General features: G+C 34.6%; 1 protein-coding gene across 7 annotated transcripts in view; it reads left to right on the plus strand.

Moving 5' to 3' along the window:
• Positions 1-23,702, plus strand: part of Tfap-2 (transcription factor AP-2) — a 208,170-nt gene that overhangs the window by 129,768 nt on the left and 54,700 nt on the right. The window contains exon 1 of one of the 7 annotated variants that reach the window (XM_072887843.1): positions 1,670-1,939. The exons of the other annotated variants lie outside the window; for them this stretch is intronic. Coding sequence (XP_072743944.1) covers positions 1,670-1,939 — 270 coding nt within the window. Of the gene's footprint in view, positions 1-1,669; positions 1,940-23,702 lie in introns of those variants that run through there. 7 annotated transcript variants of the gene reach the window in all.

Here is a 23,702-nt window from a genome sequence, read left to right on the forward strand (position 1 = left end):
TGACTACAAGGAAAATCCGTGCGTGACGAGATATGCCGCTTAATTACGCATCGTCCCCGCCCAAGCGGTTAAAACTACTTTAGCTGCGACTAAGTGCAAGAGAGAGAGAGAGAGAGAGAGAGAGAGGAAGAGAGAAAGAGAGGGAAATAGGAAGGATTCCACCGCACGTTGCGTATCGCGCGCGGAGTCGGAGAGTTGAATGCGCGCACAAGGCGCGAGGTCGTCCCTCTCATCTCGATCGCCTCGAAACTCGAAGCGTCGAAAACTCGTTCGAAAGCTGACGCATCACATGAATACGAGACACGGTCCGCAGGCGATCGTGACGCAAGAATCGGAGAGGCATTGAACTGTTTGCCGCGAGTTTTAAAACGCGACGAAATTTGGCGATGAAAAATTTTACAACGCCCCGGGTTTTAAATTAAAATTCCACTAAATACTCTGATCGTTATTGTTCATACCATGTACGTGTGATTGTGTGTAAAGCATGATCCCATCTTGTTCGTACAATATTACTGAGATATTATTAAAACGATTATTGCGGTGCATAATTCCTCGTCACGTGATCGAGATATCGAAGCTTCATGCCAGACAGCGCGCTGACAGCTGTTCGCAAATACCACAGACGTTTTAAGCTCTCTTAATTGAGTGGGATATAACGCGCGCCGAGAACAGCACAGTTTCCTCGATGACTCTTCAGAAGTAGTGAAAGTTACATCTGACAAGTAAATTTACATACAATTATAAAAGTGCCATTGCAGTTTGTCACTTTGAATATTTCACGATGGATGTCATTTAATAGATATAATGTGTGATAGTATTTAAAAAATTTTAAAGAGAACGTCGTATGTTCTTCAAAAGCGCATTAATTGTGTCTCTTATTGACTCTAAAGATATTTGAGAAAATCGTATATTCATATACACTTGAAATTAGATTTAATTAAATGATAATGATCGCAATAAGTGCATTACCGCAATTGGTAGCAAGTTTAATGCTTGGGTTGTACGTGAAAATTAAACGGAATCAAGGCAAAACCTCTCCAAGTTACGAGACATTTCGCTAAATATATACAATTTTGTGGTTTAACCTGTGCAACCACTTGTTGATATTTCTCTTAAATAAAGTAAGTTTATCCAGTTAATGGACTATCATTATACTATCAAGGAATAATCAAAACAGATTACTGTCAACGAAGTAACTTAACAAATGTATACATAGACATTACCGGCAGTAGTAATTGGCCAAAGTTTTACAGCGAAAGCGAATCCTCGACGCATTCCTTTCTCATCAAATGATCATTAGCGGATGATATTCGCATCGGTCGTCGAGCATAACGTACAGGCATATACTCATCGAATTGAAATTTTTAAGCCTCTCGTATCTCTCATTACCAAGACACGCCATTGTCGTCGGAAATAGCAAACTGGCACAAGCTCGATTTCCGGGTTGCGTCGCGATGATGGTGCAATTTGATTAAAGAACCAAGATTAATTAATTAATATCCTTGGGGATTTTCGACAATCCAACTCGCAAACACACAAAATTTAACGGTGAAAGGAGGCTCTATGTGCGCGCTTGGTTCGCACTCTCTTGGTCTCTGCCGATGACTATCTCTTGTCGAATCTGCACGAATTCCGGCGAGCGAAATAGCGGCAATATCAGCGGACACCGATGTCAACCATGTCCGTTCTGGAAACCGGTGAGACTGACCGGACCATGTCACCACTGGACGAAGTCGTATCCCCGACAAGCGTCAAATCGGAACTGATGATCACTGACATGCTGGACGAGCACGAGGCCGCGCTCGACGCTCATCGCAAGCGGAAAAGAGACACGGATGGCGAGGAGCTGACACCAAGGAAGCTGCCGTCACTCACGAGAAACAACAATGAGGTCGGATTCGTTCTCGAGGAGAATCCTGATGACGACGATAGAGACGACGTGAGTTTATAGTATCTTCTCGTCTCGACAAAATATTATTTAATTTATACATTATACGAAATTTTTAATTACGTAATACCTGGTGTCATCGTAATCGGAAAAATAATGATATTCTCGCTAGTATTTCTTATATACATAGAAAAATTTCTAAAAATATTGAAAGCATAAAATATATAATACGAGTGATTTTTAATATAATATAATACTATATCGAATTTATCAAAAGTATACCAAGCTCAAATATGTTTCGTAAATACAATTACATAATATACTATATTTATTCAATCGTCGTACACATAATAATGTCTTACATTACAGATGTGCGTTTACTAATATTTTTAGTAATAATTCTTTTTTTATTTTTTAAATCACAATACGTACGGAAATATAAGAAAATGCTTTTCTTCTTTCAAATGTACTTTAGTGTCACATTATGACAAACATGTCTCAAACCATGTTGTGTAGAGACAAAATTCTCACGTGGTAAGAAAGAAAAAGAAAGAGAGAGAGAGAGAGAGAGAACAGCTGTCGCTGACGTGCCCGCCTACGCATGATTATACCTGTTTCACAGTCTGTGAACGTATTCTATTCTGACACTCGGCAACAAATCAGATGCTCAGATCCACGACTACAATAAAACGCAGTCATTAATGCGTATTTTTTCGCGCCTTAGCAAATCTGCATCGTCAGTTGCTCTTCTTGTATGATTAGTATTTTTATTGTAAAGTTTTGATATGATTCAAAACGTTTCTACTGTTTTTCTACGCTTTTTTTCTCAGCTCTATAAATTAAATAGTTTTATTGTCTATGTGTGTGTTTACGTTCTACAAGATATTGCTATTGAAAGAAAAGCATTACATTTCTTGAATCGAAAAATAGAGCTATTCCATTTAATTTACACTAACATTGTTAATTAATAACAGTTAATTAATAACAGTTTGATCTAAAAAAGGATGCAAAATTTTTTAGCAGAGGACTATCAATGTGTTATTTTATTTTTATATAATCCAAGAAATTATTTTAATTTTTAAATACACAAGTGGCAACATGATTTGTAACTCACTTCGAATCATTTGATAAGATTTTCATGCAGTAAATATGCTGTTATAAGTACAATTTGTCAATCTCTTTACACATTAAACGATCGTCGTGTATTGCTTGCCTTTCGTGCATCTTCATTTCTCGATCTTAAGATTTGTGCCGACAAAAATATCGACCAGAAAACGAGGCCGAGCGGATTAGCTTGTAGACAGCATCTTCGTAAGATATAAGCCGATAAGGTCGTGATAGGTGCGAAACGGGTTTCAAGAAAAATCTGGACGCAATTCTGAGATGTGACGATGCCGGCATCTCAATGTTCGATGTAACATGTAGTAGTTACGTCGATGATTCCGCCACAACCATGAAACAGCATCGGCAAGATTCCATTAACCGCGTTTGCAGTCGGTGAGCGCGAGCGCAAAAATTAACCCTTGCTACCGACTCGGCTCGTGTCGTTAATTATATCCTTGGAATCGGCGCTTTCGCAGTATCTAACGATACCATAAGTTACCTAAGGAAGCTTCACGCTCCTCGTGTATAAGATGAGGGAAGATTAGCACAACATTTGTCAGTGAACGTTTCGTTTAAGAAATAGTAATTTCTTTTTTTTTTCAAAGAGAAATTTAGGATCTTCTCTTTCTGTCTCTCTAATTTTAATAATCACTGTTAATTTTTTACGGACGGAAATTGATTTATTTCATCGAAAATAAAAAAAAATTAATCATTAATTACAGAACTATAATGTCTTTAATGTTGAATCAAACGAAAGATAAATACAAGAACAATTAAAAGTAAAATATAATAAAAAATATAAAATTGATTAAATAAAAATTTTGCTATACAGATAATCCTATAAGAAAGAGAAAGGTAAAAGTCATTGCATGATGGAAATATTAATATTTTATAAGTTCTATAAGTTTTATTGCCACACGAAGAGGCAATAATATGTAAATACGTATCGACAAATTATTAACGATAAACATCTTTGTACATGTAGAAAATGTGCTAGTAAAATATGTATGTAAGTCTCTCAGTTCTTAAATATCAACTTTGCTTAACTTTGATAACCAACTTCTAGCGTAGTATTATCGCGCAATCTTAATGCCAACGTGCGCAAAGATATAACCATAATGATAAATCATAGTTAGTAATATAATTTGACAGCAAGATTAATAACTTATGGTGAGGTAAAATTTAGATTACGTACGATTAACCTCCGCCTCGCAGTGTCCCTCGATATCATCCACATTGTAGTTGCATATTGCATGTTTTACAGTTATTAAATATTTACTTCTCTCGAAACAAAAAATGTGAAGGCTCGAATCATCAATAAAAGATTTTATGCGTAAATGTATGGAGAAAGTTGTGACATGTCGAATGTCGCGAATGTGTATCGGCAAATATGTATGTCGATCTTCGTTATCGCGGCTTTAACGTGCGAATAGTCATTTCAATTTCGTATTGATTGACAGCGGAGAATCAAGGAAGTGAAAGTACCGAAAATAGTGCGCTAAAACCGGCACGTTGAACCTCGAATCCGTGGATAATGTCGTCCTGTTTAAGAGGCTAGTAAACACCGCGATTGATCGCCGAAAGATTCTTCAGTATGACAGTTTTAATAGCTTGCAAATAATCGCCTTCGCGCTAACGATTTAAAGGTGAAGCTGATGCGCCTTTCACGTGTTACCATAAGACGTACGTATATTATACATAAAGATGTCTACTCGAGGGGAAGAGTCTTTTTCTTGTATGCGATCCTCATGAGAGCATGATGGCTCGAACTTCGCAACTTCGCACGAGATGCCACTTTAATTCGTAAGAAACAAGGAACTCTTATATTACATACGTCGGTTGCGTAATAAAATTTCAATAATTAATACTTGGCGGTTCTCCGATCAAGATGGAAGTCTTACATGCAACAATAATTAATACGTTGGTAAATAATTAAACAGAGTTTACTCGATTTTCGTTGGGTAATAACGTTTATATTAAGACAATTATCGCGCGTTTACACACGTTTTTATCTACTTCGTCTTGTAATCCTACTGATGATGCAAAGAAGAGAAATGCTTCTATATCGATGCTGTCCATCGTGATGATAATAATGTTTTAAATACTGATAAATGAATGACATTTAATACAATAATTATCGACATTTATCTAAAAAAATAAAAGATTATTGGATTAATTAATCTTGTCATATTTGTTGATATTTAACATTAGGAGTTGATATTTAATAACAGCATTGATTTTTGTGATTTAATAGATATAATTGTTAAAAAGAGTTGAAATCTATTACTAAATACAATTTCAAATCAATATATTTTGATTAAGTTGAATTTAGTCTTTTGCAAAAATTTATAAATATAATTAACAAGTTAATTAATATCAAAGAGAATAAGGAATTTTAACATTAGAGTTGCATATAAATGAGAATGTTTTTTTACTTTATTTTTGGATTAAAATTTTAATACCATTACCATTAAAACTTTAATAAAATTTTAAGTTTAATTGTCGTTATATAAACCTATCAAATTAAGGTTGCTAAAATGGTCAATAATGTTCGAATTTTCGTTGAGAAAATATTGTCTCATAATTAGCAGATGATATATTCTTTTGATGGATGATTTAAATCTTTCAAAATATTACATTTGCACACATCTGCTACTTTTTTTATTCTTTGGATGTTATTACCCGTTACTGATTATACCATAGGAGTGCCGTTACCTTGTTCCATTAAACGGAGAAACTGCCATAACATCATCCATAATGCAACCTATAAAATTAAAATTAGGCATTCTCTTGTAAAATATATTATTATAATAAAAATATCGTCAATCTTCCATGTTTCATATTATCGTGCACGTCCCAATTTTCTACGATAATTATCTACTGCGTATTAACACATACAGGGTATTCCAAAAAAAATCTAATAAATTTAAAATCAAATTTTAATCTTAGGGAAAAATCGAAGAAAATATTCGTTACACTTTCCAACATTTAACTTGAAAGTTATTCGCGCTGTAATAATTAGTTTAGGAAAAATTGAGAATTATCGTAAAATTAAAATCATGACTCATGAGACATTCTGTATGTACTCAGCATGTAGTGAGTCGAGGATTGACAACCGGAATTCTCTGTTTAAAATCGGAGATCAATCTTCGTAAAATCTTAAACGCTTCGCGTGTGACGAGTGTCCCTGACTTTCGTTCGCGGATAATGACTGCCTGTGGAAAAATTTAAGTTCGAAACGCGGTAGTCTCTAAAGACCGAAGATAAATCACCCCTGGCATCGCGGATAATGATAGGTGGTGTGTGGCGACCATGTGCGGTGATATATTGTTGGCAACTCCTAAAGATAGCGCTTGAAATTCTCAGTGAGTGATAATATACTATATACCGCCGATTGCGCATGCTATTTCCAATGCGATCTATCCGAGGATAGATGATTACGGTAACGTCGCTGAAAGGACGATCGATCAGAGTGAAATTACGCGCTTCCGGTTATTGACGTCGTCCGCCTTGTTCACGAACTCGCATCAACGTCGACCAAAAAAAAAAAACGTTAATGGAAGAAAGAGAGAATCACACTTTACATTAGTACTTGTTTGCGAAAAGGAAGAAAAAAAAAAGCATTTAATTGGCCTTTGTCGTTTACATAATAAACTTTTAGAAACTTTAAAATAATGATCTGTAATTACGATCTGTATTACGATCGCAATATTTAATCTTTTGTTTTTTAAAATTATGCGTTATTTAATGCACTGTTTGTAACTTTATCTCTATTATTTATACATGCAGTATTTCTTCCAATATAATCCGTTGTCATAATTTCATGGTAAGCTAAATATTATTTATATGACTTCGTTTATACATGAAAGTATTTTTTAGTATGAATATTATTGGAATTTTTGCTTGTTTTTTTATGTTTATTTTATACTTAATATTAATGTAAATAAAAATGACATCTCTGAGATGCGAATGAATATAAGATAATATACATTGTTTATCTCATACACAATTTCTATTTAAGTAATATAACTGTATTAAAACGTCGTGGATTATCCATGATCATGATATAACGTCATGAGAATCATCAGAATCATAGCTTTAGCTACGCGTAATTAATTTTTATTTATACGCGCATCTCAAACCTGTCACAGTATAGACAAGGTCACACGAGGTTTCATTCGTTAATTCATCTTTTCATCCTCTGCTTAGATCTCCGAGAGGTAAAGCAGGTTTGTGCAGAGAAGGCGAATCTGACAAAATAAATAACCTGTATCATACTATCCTATATATATGCGGTACAATCTTTTTTTTTTTTTTTTTTTTTTTTGTAAATCAGTTAATCGAGAGATATACTATTCCTGAATCAAATATAAAATCTTCTTGTGCATCGTGAATATATTACAACGTGAGAATGTTTCCGCATTTGTTATTGCAATATTATAGTATCATTTATAATTCTCTGTATTATATAAGATTATTTGCCATCCGATCAGTATATTGTTCTCTTCGCAAATTTTAAATTACCTTTGTCATTCATATTTGACTTTTAGATTCTAACAGAATATATCAAACTTAAATTTTTTATTAAAAACATTGGTGTATCATTATATGCTAATATAAAAGTACATTTATAATAGAATATAATCTATTAATAAAAGTAATAGTGCTTTCTCTTTATACAATCATACTTTTTCCAATCATGCCTTGATCTTTGAAATAATGTAAACATAAAAGTATCGCGTACTTGTGAATTTTTCTTCCATAAGAATTGAGTCATTATAGAGGATCTTCTCTCGATACGCATTACGAAGGCAACAATGAAATTGTAGATAAATATCTACGCAGAAATGGTTGCTTAATAATAACCTTAAAATCATACGAGAATTATCGTGATTTTAGCTTTATGTATATAAGGAGAACTGGTGTGCCTTAGCGGTTATTACGGACGATTATCGAAATTGCCACGTTGCGTTCAATTTCTCACGTGGCAACCAGGAAACTTGCTAAGAGGGAATATACTAAATAACGCAGATAGGCGATAATAAAAAGTGCGTAATCATCGGTTGATTTTCGCTACTAAAATATTCTTTCTGCAAGTTAGAAATTCTAATGATGAAGACTATATTGTAGTAAACTGTTAGATATCAAATATATGTACTTTAACGTATAACTTTATTTACATAATAAAGATAATTTTTAAGTGAGAAACATAATTTTTTGTTATTATTATCAGAAATGTAGATATGTGATCTGCATTTTTCATATGAAAGACATTAGAAATTTTTATTGATAAATTATTTACACGTAATTTTCAAACGTTGAGAGGTAAATTTTATCAAGATAAATAATATTGTAAACGCGATTCGTACAAATGTCAGGCGAGATAATCCAAGCGTGCAAGCGGATATTTCGCGAGGACCTCGAAGTTGCGACTCTAAAATCCTCTCTTGCCAGAAAAAGCGTCGGAATCGAGCGGAGTCTCGTTTGGCAGGCAGGATAAGGGCGTTGATATTCAAAAAGGACACGATGCATTTTTAACGATGCCAATGTTGTGTTGTCGCGAGACGAAAATTTTTCTCCCCACAAGACAATAAAGATCTGGATTAAAATCCCGCGGCGAATGCATAAACACACTCGGCGCACGCAAAGACGCAGCTTCGGCGCAACCTCCAGCGGATCCAATAAACAACTACATAGCCGGCAAATTTATCCGCGTAACAGGCGTTTTACTAACGCGTAACGGGCGTCATATATTATTACGCCCGCCGTTTTATCTCCGCCACGCGGTCGGTAGCTAGAGTAGGTTGCTCTATTTGGTTCAGCCTTTTTGCTGCTTTGCACGAGCGCAAACATCACGCACTTAAGCCAATGTGGGATCACTGTTTATCTTCCGATAGTGCATTTCGATAATGCGAGATGAATTTTAATCCCTCACGTTTGGAATACAAGGTCGCTATCTGCAACGAAGATAATTTCAAGCTACGCATTAGAATCTGTCGCTTTAATATGCAAACCAAATTAGGTATGATTAAATTGATGTTGAGATTAAGATTTCTGTTACTGAGAGCGAGCCTGTTATTTTTCTTTTAGACATTTTGCTATAAGTATTCTAAAAATATTGTTCTTTTTGTAGAAATTTTGTAAATTTTAAAATTAATTTTATTGCATTATTTTTAAAGATTCGGTTAATTCATGAAGATTAAAAAAAAATTATTAAAAAATATTGACATTGAATAAAAATGACTGTGTAATTTGAACCGAGATTTGAATCAATCGTTTGATACAGATTTATCCTTTTGGTGGTTAATACAAGAAATACAATATACGCGAAATAACAATGTAAATACAAGTTATTTATTTCTGATTACGCAATGAATATCTGAATAGATTTCGAAACAAGCTTGAAATACGTTTTGTCATCAATTATTAAACGCTCATTAAGAGCACTAAAATATTATTATTGCGTCGCGAGTATGAAATACATTGATCTTTCGTTGATACAATAATAGTGCCTCATTCACGACGAACTCGGTTGCATTCTGCATCTCGTCGTTGCATCTGGTGGTATCACTTTCGTCGACCGCGACCACTTCGTCCGCAACCACAGCATCAATTAAATGTACATAAAATACGCGGTGATGCAGCGCGTGTCACTTATATTCTCTAGTAGGATCTCTAGTAGGATCTTTATGGATGGAATTAGGTATACACATGATTTACGTGTGGAAGAATCGGCGAAGATAAATGAAGAAGAAGCCCGCGATATGTTTCGTATATACGATGCATCTTGTTCCGCTTGGCAAACCAGAGTTGCTCCGTTTCTGAACTATGAAACGTAAAATGCATCGTGATATGGCAATCTGTCGTTTAAATTACTTCCATGCTCTTATCGCGAGCAGCGGAATGTCCGTTCTACTTAAATCTGTGTGAAGAAATATGAAGTAGTCGAGATTAAGTGAATTCTCTCGCTGTAAGGCTAATAATCCAATACTAGTCGCAAAATATTTACATCGATCGCACATCAGCTCGCTATCAATTTCTGATATTTTGTGCATTAGCTTTCGTGCAGAAATAACGGTTAAAGGCAAAATATGTACATTGAAATTGCAGTTGAATTTTTATCCGATAGTCCTCTTCAGAGAGAGGAGCCACGTTTAATGAATGGCAACGAAAAGGTTACCTGTTTAACTTCGCGTGATCTTTAGGGAATAATAATTCTTGAATCTCTCTTGATCGTCGTTATGTGTAAATAATATTCCACCGAGTGATCACGCTCTAACGGCTCGATCTGCAACGCGACACGGGGGAATATTAACTAAACGTAACTTCGGCCGCTAAAGTATGTGTGTTGCGCGCGAAAGATAATAAACGCGGGGTAAGAGTCGCCGTAAAACTTTTTGCAGTCCTCAGTTTCTTTGCTAATCCGCAACAACGGGTTATGCCGCGGGCCGCTCGTGGCCGTTTTATTGCGTGCGCTTTGCACTCCATCCTTGTTGAAAGGCGACTAGAGCCCGGATTTCGTGGCAGTTTTTCGTCATTCCGCTACGTGAAACGAGGACAAAATTAACTGACATTCTCGTTTACGACGGAGAATGACAGCTTTGCTAAAATTGGATAAGAAGATTAAGAGCGTTTAAGCGTGTTATAAAATGTGCAGCGTTTTTAACTATAAAACGATTATTTTTATGACGGACGCGATTTTTGTCTTGTGACATTAATGTACAGGTCATAAATAAATAATATTTTCTGCGTTTTCTGTTTTGTTTGTTATATTATTCTCAAGTTGCACGAGTGTTCAAAATAAATTTAAAAATATAACTATTTTTTTCCTAGCACTTGTTTTTTCAATTTAATTAAGACGTCAAATTTTATTGCTTCAGAATGTTTAAATGTCTCTTAGGAAAAGCAATTTTTATTAAATATATTTAGGAAAAAAGTAATATAAAAATTTCATGGACAATGTGAAATAAAAAAGCTATATTTATAAGTTTTTAAGCATCCGCTTCATTATGCTGCTGTATTTGTCATCTAATTGTAAGTGCGTTTTACGTGCAGTATTTGGTAACACAATCCAGTTTTCTCAATTTTTGCATCTCACGATTATATTATCATCAGATAATACAGCCACTTTTTGTGCTATAAATATTGCGAAAATATCACGGACTTTTAATAATCATTTAAAATTGAGCAAATAAAAAGATTATAAGAGTAATTTTCTTAATAATTATTATGATTCCAAATTAAGATTTCTACGTTCGATGTAATTTACAAATTTATTAAAATTTATGGCGTCATCATTGCTCAGTTATTCAATATATGCATAACCTGATTGACGCTCAGAGGCATCTGACAGCACGTTACCTTAAAATATGTAAAAGATGAAACTTAACTTTTTATCTTCCCGTACGTGTGCTAGATCAAAAGTCCATCGAAAGGAAAATGTCACAGAAATTATATTGATTTTTTTCGCATCAGAATCATTTTGTACTATAGCTTGTATAATCTTCCATCAGATTCAGTTAACACGCCTAGTTAACGCCAATGCTGACTTTTTTTAATGAACCGTCAACTTTATTCACTATATTATAATCCCGAAACGACCGCTCCCGATAACTTGCAAATTATACCCGCACGTACAGAATAATTTGGCGGACGTGTTTGTGTGCATGGTATGCGGTAACAAGCACGAAATAAGACGCATACATTATGACCTTAATAAAGCGGGGCCGATTTACATAGTAATTACTAAGTTTTCTGGATCCAAATTACCTGCGTAGCGAAACGTCAAAGAAAAGACGAGCGCCTGACAACGCGTTCAAATAATGAGCGAACGGGAAACAAACTTGCAAACATTATAAGTTAGAAATTTACAGATGCACATGTGATTATTTTATAATACAATATAATTCGCCATATAATTTGACAATTATAATAACTATTAAAATTATTAATTTTTCATTATAAATTAATATTGTCTGTCATGTATATTGTTTTCAATGTTATCAATTAAATCAATCAAATGCTATCAATAATTACGAGAATATCATATATTTGATTTTCTCTATTTACATATTGTATTACAACTCCCGTTATTACGATGAAACTCGACGCTTTAAATCGAGATTAATTTAATTAAATTAATTCCATCTGAATCATTATTTAATTGGAATCAATATCATAAATATTAGATTTGAATAATTCCACGAGGAAGCTTACTTTTATCACGAGAAGCTCATCAAGAAATTTCACATATTATCGTGCAATAATAAGCTTATTTAGAAGCTCGATTAATTATGTTTTTAATGATCGGCTAATCTTCTCCACGATTGCGAATCAGTTCTTTGAATTAATTTCATCATTACACGCTATAGCTTTCTACGCGATGATTTTTTTGTCGGTGCGATTTCACCTTTTGGCTTACTGTTAATCATTCTATGAAATTGAAGTCGTTTCACTTCGTTACAATTCGCAGTTCGATTAGCCTTGAATGGTACACATTGTTTCAGACGAATCTTCTCAATTCGACACTATCGATAGTCTTATACACACGGATGTAACCGTTAACCTTTTGGCGTCCTACTTTGGGATCCTACCACGATGATCTTACAGATGTGTGCGTATAAACATGACTCATAGAGATTCGTGTAATATGAATTATAAATCGCGAGGGTTCTCTCGTGAGAGTTCTACGAAATTACCGCTCACAGTTAAGACAATATTTTTCAAGACAGCGACGAAGGAAGAGAGAGAATGAAATAGAGATTATATAGATATGGAGAAAGTATGCGCGATACAAAGGCACTGAAAGTACAAGCTCAGAAATATTATGCGAATTTAATTATATATTATTTTTCATACAAGATGATGTTTTTAACAAATGACGTTATAAAAGACAATAATGTATATAAATCATTGGAAATTGGCATGTATACGTCACAGGTGAACAATTTTTAAAGAGTATGCGGAAAGATTGCGGAAGGGTTTGCAGAGAAAGACCAGCAGCTCCGTATCCCGATTAAAAAGTCCGCGGATGAAAGCGGATCGTCGTATAAAATGCTGCCGTGTCGTATGAACACGCGTGTCACGTTCACACGGAAGTCTCTCGGTTGTGTGTCCTGAAAAATGCTCTTTCACCTTCGGGAGTGCCTCGCAGATATATTTTATGCGTTGCTGCCTGCGTCTGAAAGCCACCTGCGCTTGTGTACGCATACGTCGGCGTATTACGCACCCGCGCGCGAATTTAAGTAGCTCTGTCCAATATATGTCGGGCCTTACATGCGCCTCGCGCACGTAAATTCAGATATCAACGAGCAAAGTGCGTATGAAAAGCCGATTTACGTTACAATTGATCCCGTGATACGTGTATCTTTTACTGTGATTCAAAATTCTTTTTAACTCGATATCAGGATCTTTAAATCGTACAGCAGAGATCCCGGATGCTGTAGTAAAGTCACAAAGCATTTTGCGTAACATCTACAAAGTGTCTACTCCCTGGGAAAACATGAAATTCTCAGGGATTTCTTTTGTATCTGGAGAAATCAGGAAATTCTCGTGGAATTTTAATGAGATTCAGGGAATTTTTTAAAAGTTTTCTTAATTTTTTATATTATAAATAATCCACCGATAACCATTTTTTTTTTTTAATTTATTGTAATGAAAATGTTATGCAAGTAAAAAAAAATATTTATTTTATGAATGCTGTTAGTTTTTTTCAGTACATTTGCAAATCTAGCACTTAGATTTTTCTTCGTAAAAAACTTATTTTAGGAAGTTGCACCAACAAATCTTGAATATATTCTCTTTGTTTGGAATTTTGTACAAAAAAACGTGGAAAATCAGGGAATTTTTTTTTAAAAGATTGAGTAGACACTCTGTATCTATTACATATGTTTATATATGTATTACATCTACTATACTATATTTGCATCATAAGCAATACACGTAGAGATGCGTGTTTTTACTTTGCTTTTTATTCATGTTTGCGGTAGCGAACGCTCGAACGATCAGTAGAGGGATCGCTCGAGTGATCGCTCGAGTTGGTTTTTGACCTCCCGGCGAATCCGCGACATAGGACGTAATCGAGAACGCGTTTATCTTCTTGTAATGCGGAAGCAGCAATGCGCCACGCCGTTCGTTCCGAAAAGTGCTCTTTCACCTTCGAGGGTTGTCTCGTTGGGCGCGGGATACTTTATGTATCGCCGCGAGCACTTGGAAAGCACCTGCACATGTCGGCCTATACCCGTCGGCATGTTACGTAGATAACCTGTGCCTATGTTTCGCCGCATGTATTTAAACATGAGGCTGGTCCTGTCCCGGGTCGTGTCCACGTGCACGCACACGCACGCTCGTACGTTGGGTTCGATTCCACGTAGTGCGTGGATGTTTAGTATTGCCCGGCTGTACGACGCAGGGCGTGGAACCTGTTACCGGTTCGAGTAGGCGGGTGTTCAGTGCGTCTCTCTCGGTCAAAACCGATCGATCGAGGCCTTCGACGAGGCGCTACAACATGTGATTCTCTACGTTGACGATCGCGCTTCCCGCGAAATACGCTCTCGCGTGCGAATTTCGCTTTAATTCAACCCAAATCCAATTCAATTTATAAGAGCGTTAATTTAATTTTTGCTAATTAATTTAATCGCGTATTTTCAAACATGAAGAATTTATATCATTTGTTTTCTTTTTAAATAAAAATATATTATAATAAAATATGGATTTAAAATCACAGATTAAAAAAGAAAAAAAACAAAGATTGCTGAAATCGCTCTGAGATTTAAAAAAATTGTTTTCATGGTTTTTTTAAGTATTTTGAAATATGTTACGTAACGTTAACACGATTATATTAATTCATAAACAACGTTTATAATTTATTGAGATAGATTCTTTTCTGATAAAGTAAAATTTATCAAAATTTTTTCTTGTTAGGAAGATATATCTCTGAATGTGTATTCTGTCATTAATTGATTATTTACGACACGAGTAAAACGAAATTAAAAACTGATCCATAAGAGATTACAACTACTTCCTCTCAAGTATATAATTTCTTATTAATGTTAAACTCTCAGTGTATTCTTGTGTTTTATTTATTAGCATAAAAATATTTTTTATCGACGAAATGTTGTTATTCAGAGATTCCATGAACGGAATCAAGCGTGACTTGGCTACGGTATAAGAAATATCGACGCATTTTCTGATTCCTTCTTTGATTTAACAATACGCGCCTCTCGCTACACTTCCGCAATATCGTGAATAAACAGCAACAACTGTTCACCATTCGAGAATATTTGCCGATATTATAGTCCTTATCAGAAAGTCCGAGACGGACATTTGATACCATTTCACTGAATATTATAAAATTTAATAAAAATTGTTACAGCCACTGAGTCGATGTGAATATCCCAATAGTCATAAATTAAAGAGAAAGATAAGAATAAAACCCACCGTTTAAAAATAATCTAACAATAAGTCAATAAAATTTATACACTAAAACAACATATTTTTGTTAATTTAGTATAGGCTATACTTTGCTTTAGGTTTTTATGGGAAAGAGTAAAATGAAAAATTTTTTAGAATTTTAAGATTTTTTGAAATTCCATTGCTTTTTCTTTTCCTCTTAAATAATTATAATTTTAGATTTTTATTATTATATCAAATATATGTATATATATATATAACACAATATATTACAAAACAATATTACATATATGTTTTCATAATAGAAATAATCGCCCGTTTGGAGGCTATCTTATTTATCGATACGATTGAACGATACGCGTGCTTGATCAATTGATTTGATTTATAATTATTCATCAAATGGTTCAACAAATATAACCGCGCTGCATATGCATTCAATTGTCAACGTGACAAACAACAATCACTCGCATTAATGCGAAATCTTTTTGCTGTCATGTCTTTTTGGTTAAAGACCTGACTTATGTGTTTTGCACTATATTATTTTATTTTATTTTGTTTCGAGAACAAATATGTATCGCGATAAAGTAATGGAGAATGTGCAAAGAAATTTCCTTAACACCATTTCAATTTGAGATACGTTAATTAGTATCTAAGATATACCGTATGTTGTTATCTACAAATTATCTCGATGCACGCTGTTATTGATGCAACACGATAAAACGCGTGAATTACGGATGCAAGATGCAAGTCAGGCACGCAATGCATATTCAAGCAAGATCACTTTTTATTAGCATACTTTGTTAATACGCAGTTCTTACGATCCGCGCGTCCTTCAAGTAATTCTTGCAACGTATTCCTGTGTTTTCCGCAATTCTCTTCGCTCTCCATATTTTTGAGTATCTTGATCTATTTTTCTAATAAGTAATGTCGCAAGAATACACATGTATATGCGCGGTGCGACTTGTCAGATTTCACTCCGGAGATCGTTATTAATGAGGTATCGATCATAGCTGTCGATGCAACAGATCTCTCAAGTCGTAGAAACGACTTAATTAATTGTTCACGCGATAATTAATAAATAGCGTAGTTGAATTATCAGCAGATGCGATTAATCTCTCATTCTGAATGTTTATGTGCAATGCTCGTTTTAATATGAGCTTGTATTGCAGATTGTACTAGACAGTTTGCAACGGTATTCGCGCACGCGAGCGAACGTTATCACGATTAAAAGAAAAAGTGCCAGCCATGAACTTTCGCTCGTCCTGTTCTTCCTACTCTTTCGATTATCTTGACACGTATCCTTTGAGTATCTTTACATCTTGACGCGAATGCTGTTCTCTCATTGTTGATATTCTGATAATCGCCGATGGCAGTGCAGTGGAGATCGACTTTGGTGAAAGTATTTCGAAAAAGTTTAATTAGAATTATAGATTTTGAATTCGGATAAACTTATCGTATGTGCAAACTTGTATATAAAATATTTATAATTAAATCAGTTATTGAATTAAGTTAATTAAATGTTGATAATCTAATGAGAATTTTATATAATATTGTAAATAATAGAGAATCGGTTGTTTTTCAACTACTAACATTATCCGTTTAATATTTTCGATGGTTATTAGATAAAACAATATCAATAGTGATATTTAATAATTATTAATATAATATGAAATAATTGCAGATAAAAAAATAGAATGTTATTTAGTCATGTTTGTTTTATATATTGTCTAATTGTAAGTTAAACATTTATAATTCACGTATAATAGGCATGAAATACAATACAATATTACATATAATTTTATGCAAATATTTAGCGGATGCTAATACTTACATATATCTACGTTAACTTTATCATAGTACATCCGGTCTTCTCCCTTCGCATAGCGATAAAGTCCGAGATTGTCCAAACTGCATCCGACAGGGATTCAGTTCGAAAGCAAATCGCTAATCCTCGTAACAATGTTCCTCGCCACATAACAGATCCACCTACCACAGTGCACACCTGTCTCTCTCGCTTCGTCTCTGTCTCCCGTTCCTAACAGCAGCCGTCCACTTGGGATTATGGTAGCCGGCCGCCTACGGGTCGTGAAATGATTGGTCGCTGGTACGTACGTATGGGCGATATTAGCATAACACGATCTAATTGATGCTGGTCGGATTATACGACTTTACGTGGCTGCTTGGCGGGCTGTTGCAACATCCTACAGATTGAAGCCAAGTCTATATGCAACGCATGTAGCGTGGTGGACGCGCGTATACTGCTCGTGTGCGTGTTTACATTTTGTACTGTGAACCTTGCAGGCACAAATAATCCGAAAAACGTGAGAGATAAACATACAGATTCATTGATTATGTTTTTTTTTTTATAGGTTTTTGGATATAAATTTTTGTCAATTAAGTTTTTGAATACGATTGAGAAAAGTTTTCTTTTTGATCATAATGATAAATTAGTAATTGTATAAAATAATCGGAGGAAATTTCTATGAGAAATATATCGGAATTTTTTAAACATATTATACTATTAAACAGAATAAAAAAATTATAAAAGCAATTGTAAATTTAATTTAATCAGAAATTATGAGAAACGTTCGAAATTATTCCATCGTCGAATATCGACAGTGATTGATTATTATCGGCTATTCAAGATAATTACGTTAATAATCACCAATGCTGACAGTGATCATCGTAAAGACTTAAATGACTACACTTTCTGTCTCTTTCTCTCTCTTTTTCTCTTCTCGCATTAGATTACATGGCCAAACAAGTGTGCGTGCCATACATTAACATAACACGATCTAATTAGCAGTTGAGAAATCGCTAAAGAATATTACCGACGAAAGCATCGGCAAAACCACCATCAAAAAAAACTTGTCTATGTTCTATTAATCAATACTAGGTTAACGATAAAATTGATTGAAGAAACTAGAACTAACTTTTGCGCGTCTGACTTAACTGTCTGTTTAATTGTAAATAATAGTGGTCTTTCGTTTTTGTTAATACTCATAGCAAGTATTATAATATCGGTATCTTTTTTGTTGTAAAATGCGAACCGACAAGTCACATATAGTGACTTTACTTGAATTACATGGGATCGGGTATATACCAATCATGACATGTCATTGGTTGAAATATTATTACGGTATGTTACATGTGGAAAGGGACAGTATCTAAAAGCTGCACTTAAACTCTACAGTCTTGGTAATTGCGAGAATTTATTTTACAAACATCATGATATTTTATTTATATCCATGATTAGATCTTTATTTTTATACAAAAATTAAAAAATTATATGTAATTCGAAATTTATACTGTGACTTATGATATTGAATAATACAAAGCCTCACTACGCAATCACTAGTATAATTTCTAGCATAATAATCATCACGATACAACGTATGTTGTTGCGTTACCATATCCTACTTGTTCGTGTTAGTTGTTAAATATCAGTACATCAGTTTACATTTTCGCGTGTAATTGCATCATGACAAACTCAAAGCTGACATGCTTGTCATAGATAACGATATTTTATATGTCATAAAATATTGCAAAAACATATAATTGTGTAAAAGATTATCAAAAAGACACTTATTAGATAAAATACTTAATGAAATGATGATTGTCTTGAATAATATCTTATTGTACTTAAATATAATTTATTTGTACGTGATTATTTTTAAGCGACCTTTTACTTACACAGAGGGTTCATGTTCAATAAATTGGGTGATTGCAATATTTTATATTTTATGAAACACATATATTAAAAATTCCTCCATACAAATATTTCTTTTCAGAATTGACGAGACGCGCGCTCACGTGTGTCTCACGTGTAACCGCACGCGCGCGAACACACATACACACATGTGTAATCACAATCGACTTTAGTCCCGTTAGCTTGAACCCTCTGGACCGGACTTCTGCCTCTACCTTCTGCCGTATATATGCGAGTTTAATGCGCGCGCGTGTTCGTGCCGCGAAAAAAAACAGACACACACACACACACACACACACACGCTCGCGCGCGCGCGCAACATCGTCCATTAACGTCGTCATCGAATTAACGGTGAATATCATTGTTGAATGCCGCGAATGATCGAAGCACGGCATGTATGGGCAAAATTTTGCGGACGGACATCCCTGTAATTACAGTTTTAGCAATCAAAATACTGATAAGCGAGTAAAAGCGGAAATTTCAGATAGCCTGAGGGAAAATGCCAGCAGCGAGAAAAGTTAAAAAATCGTAAACATGATAAATAAGAGTTGTGAATAGGAGTCTAATAAGAGTTGTGAAAATGAATTTAATTAGATATTAATTACACATTAATATTGAAAAATGTTTTACACTTGATATATGAATAATTTTATCTAAATGATTCTAATTAGTCCGGATTATTATGAAATCTTTCTAGAGGAAAATTATTATATTTGATTAAAAATTTTTGGGAAGTCTCTAGTTATTTATTAACAAGCATTTATCTGCGATATAAAATTTGTGTATAATATTTCAATGATTTTGGCTTTAATTTTTATCGATTTAAATAACTATTACAATAAGCAACACACGTATCTCTCTTTTCTCTCTCTTGCTCTCTTTGTTCCTTTTTCCTATCGCACAAATAGTAATGTTTGTGAAAAATAATTATAACGTTAATTAAATTTAATTACTTACATTTTATTTGATTCAATTCAATATGCGTAGATACAATTTTGCAAAAATTATTATTATTATTATACACCTACCTACTGTAGCACTTTTAATTTGACCGCCAAAACGAATATTTTTTTAGTGCCACATTCCTTACTATTATCAAGAGAGTCTGAGGGAATCTTTACCTTTTATTTAGCAAGAAATGTCCGGATAATTCCGGTTTAGCGCGAGAAAAAAAAGTCACACGAAAAAGATTTCATACTTTCAACAGGATATAAAATTTACAAGGTGCCACTCGTTTATATCTACCATAAAGGTAGGATGTCAAACGAGCGACAATTTGGCGGCGCGGTAGCGTGTTCACAACACCATCCTCCGTCGCTCGTAGACGATCCGTTAACTGAGGTAAAGGCGACGCAAGGAAAAGCGCGGTAACGTGTGGTAAGATAAGGGCGTCATGCGTTGGTTACCGTTGGGTGGCGTTGGATGGTCCGCTTGGAATGCCGTTTAGCGACTTCCCTCTCCTGCCATGTTCATCCATGGGCTCTTTCTCTCTCTTTCTCTCACTCTCTCTCCCTCTCTCTCTTATTCTCTTTTCACCTTCTCTCCCTGCCCCTTTTCTTTTTCTCTCTCGCGTGTCTTTCATACTTGCACGCGTGAGTGCGTATTCTCGCAATCGCCGATCGTTGTCAAAGATCCGATCTCGACCCTCTTCTCTTCGATCGACGCTTCGACGCAACGATGTACTTCATTTTCTGACAGTAATTAGTCATGGCGCGAGATAAGGAGAAGGAACATTCCTTATGAAATTTATATACTTTGTAGAGAAAATTTTATATTAGGCATTTTTAATCTTGAATTATGTAGAAAGAAATATTGTGTATATAATCTTTTTTTTTTTCTTCTTTTTCTTTTATTTAATGATGTATATTGTACATTCAGTAATTTCTTATTTGAAGAATATGTGTCTAGAGTTATCATAAAGCGCGCGACACGGAATCTCGGATTCTCAGATTAATATATGCATAGTAATTGCACTATTAATTTCCAATACGGAAGGAAAGCTGTCGAGTGAAGGTATAAAAATTATGGTGACATAAATCTGTGTAAAACGCAATTTTGTTGCTCTAAAGATGTACGATTAGAAATGCACGAACACTCCCATGTGGAAATTTTCTCGAGAAAGGCCTCAAGCACGAACGATTATCGAAAGTTCGTGAAGTATGATGAAGCGGGATAAAATCCATGATCGTTATCGACGAAAACTGGGATGAAAAATTGCGCGGTGTAACTACACCGCACGATGACCTATAAATTTATAATAAGCGATATAGTGTAGACAGATATTAATATAAAACGACAAAACGATGCATCAGCATATTCTGCTTTTCAAGTCTTTTATTTTCCAATAAGAGAACTCATAATGTGTATGCATCATATAAATTTTTCTTACGTGGATTAACGGTTAGCAAGCTAATTTGAATCATAAATCTCACATATGAGAGCCGTGCGATTATTATTATTTCAGCTGATGCTTTTGAGTGTTTGTGCTAAATGAGCGCAATAAAAAAAGTCCCGAATAATGTTTTTAGATTCAAAAAATTTCTAAAAACATCTTATTTGGATATATTAATTTATCGCTATTCGTCTTACTCGATATCCGGGGTCCATTAGTCGGAGAATGAAAAAAATTCAGAAGAAAAAAAGAGATCTTACAAACTTGCGCGGCGAATAAACTGGTTCCAAGTGCTCCAGGAAGAGATTTTTGTATCGAATGACAACATTGTAGTCGATTACGGCTTCGCACTGACAGTCTAACGATATTTACAACGTTTCGCTGTTTGGTTCGCGCTCGAGGGAAGTGTGTTTCTTTTCGTTACTGATTTATATTCATGACTTTTTAGCCGCCGAAACGAAAGACGTGATTAATCGAGAGCGGTCGTGAACGCGCGCGTATGTCAAATCGAGTACCCATCAACGGTCTCCCGGTGATTAACTACCTATGGAGGTATCGAGTTTCTATCTTTCAATTATGAAAAAAAAAAAAATGAGAATCGGGAAGATTCACGCAACCTAGCATGGCGTGGCGGTTCCGGAACGGGTATCGTAATTAATGTAAAGATATGTATCTTTACATTTTCTTCTACTAGTGTATCGATAACGTAAGAAAACTTATTATCGCAATTATGTATAACGATCTCGATCTTCCTGCTTTACAAATAATTACTACGAAGGACCATTTATCACAGTCAAAATGATCGTTTTCATTTATCCGTACAGTATTTATCGACAAATGCTGCGAGAGAAATATCTTTACTTATATTCTCTGTAAATATGCATAATCCGCGACGAAAATTACTAAACACTATTACATCCTTCAGTATGTATCGGTGTTGCGCGGGCAAGGAGCGAGAGATATCAGGACACCGCGTTCGCGCGAATATTTTTTTCTTCGAGGGAGGAGCATCCGGGTTTTATGCAGAAAGAGCGCGACTCGCTCATCGGACGTTTAACTTCGGCGTATAACATCGTGAATGGCGCTTCGCCCCGTAATTACGTTGCAAAATTTACACCGGCATAAATTACGCCCAGAAGTGTCGACGACCCGCAAGCAACGGCTTGTATCCCCACGTATGGTCTTTTTCACCTTGCAAATTAATAGTGACTCCTACCGCTGTGTGAAAGTTTCTCTCTCTCTCTCTTTCTCTTTCTCTTTTCCTTTTTCCTCCTCTCACTTCGCGACTATATCTATGAATGAGCGTCAACGGGACATTTTTCCCCGCTTCCAAGTCGACCACACCGACCGTTTCATTTATACGAATGACCAATTTAAATAATTCGTTTGCCAGCAGATATTAATCTTGAATCTAATAAATGATAATATTGGCAGCGCGCTCCAATTCTATTTCTCACTGCGCGTTAACAAATGTGACGTTTATACGATAACGAGTTGCAACGATTGCGTGTGGATAAGGTTTACGTTTCTTATCTCTCGCACGGCATGCCAGTATAATACTGTTGGCACAAGATGATTTAATAACTGAAAGAAATGTTAGCATGAATTAATGAGACTATGCTCTCCAACAAGAAAAAGAAAAAGAGAGAGAGAGAAAATAACACATTTTTGTATATATAAGTAGATAGAGAAACAATCTTAAGTAATGCAATTGCACGATATAAAATTTTTGTTTGTTTGCACACGCACTGTCTTTCAAATATTTTTAGTTAATAAATTCTTAATAATAAAAAAAATAAATAAAAATATTCCTTGTGATGTGAATGCATGAGATATTTGATTCATTATTTTCTCGTTATTATAATATATTATAAAATGCTGAGTGTAATTAATGATTGCCACTAAACGAGAAATTAACATATTATGGAATCATTCTGTGAAATAATGAGGCAACGTATTTGCATACGAAAATCAAACAAATGTTATTAAATTTGAAGACTTGGAATCTTTAATTTCTACTGGCTGTGATAAATTAGTAAATGTTAACCGGAATCGTTATTTCTTCACTATTATATATTGACATAGTCATAATCACAATTAATTAGATATATATATATATATATATATATATATTACTCTATATTTCTTAAAAATATTCTATGAAAATATTAATATAACTATGTTGATATTTAATAATG

This window comes from Anoplolepis gracilipes, chromosome 3 (genome assembly GCF_047496725.1).
Source record: "Anoplolepis gracilipes chromosome 3, ASM4749672v1, whole genome shotgun sequence".
Taxonomy (NCBI): Eukaryota; Metazoa; Arthropoda; class Insecta; order Hymenoptera; family Formicidae; genus Anoplolepis; species Anoplolepis gracilipes.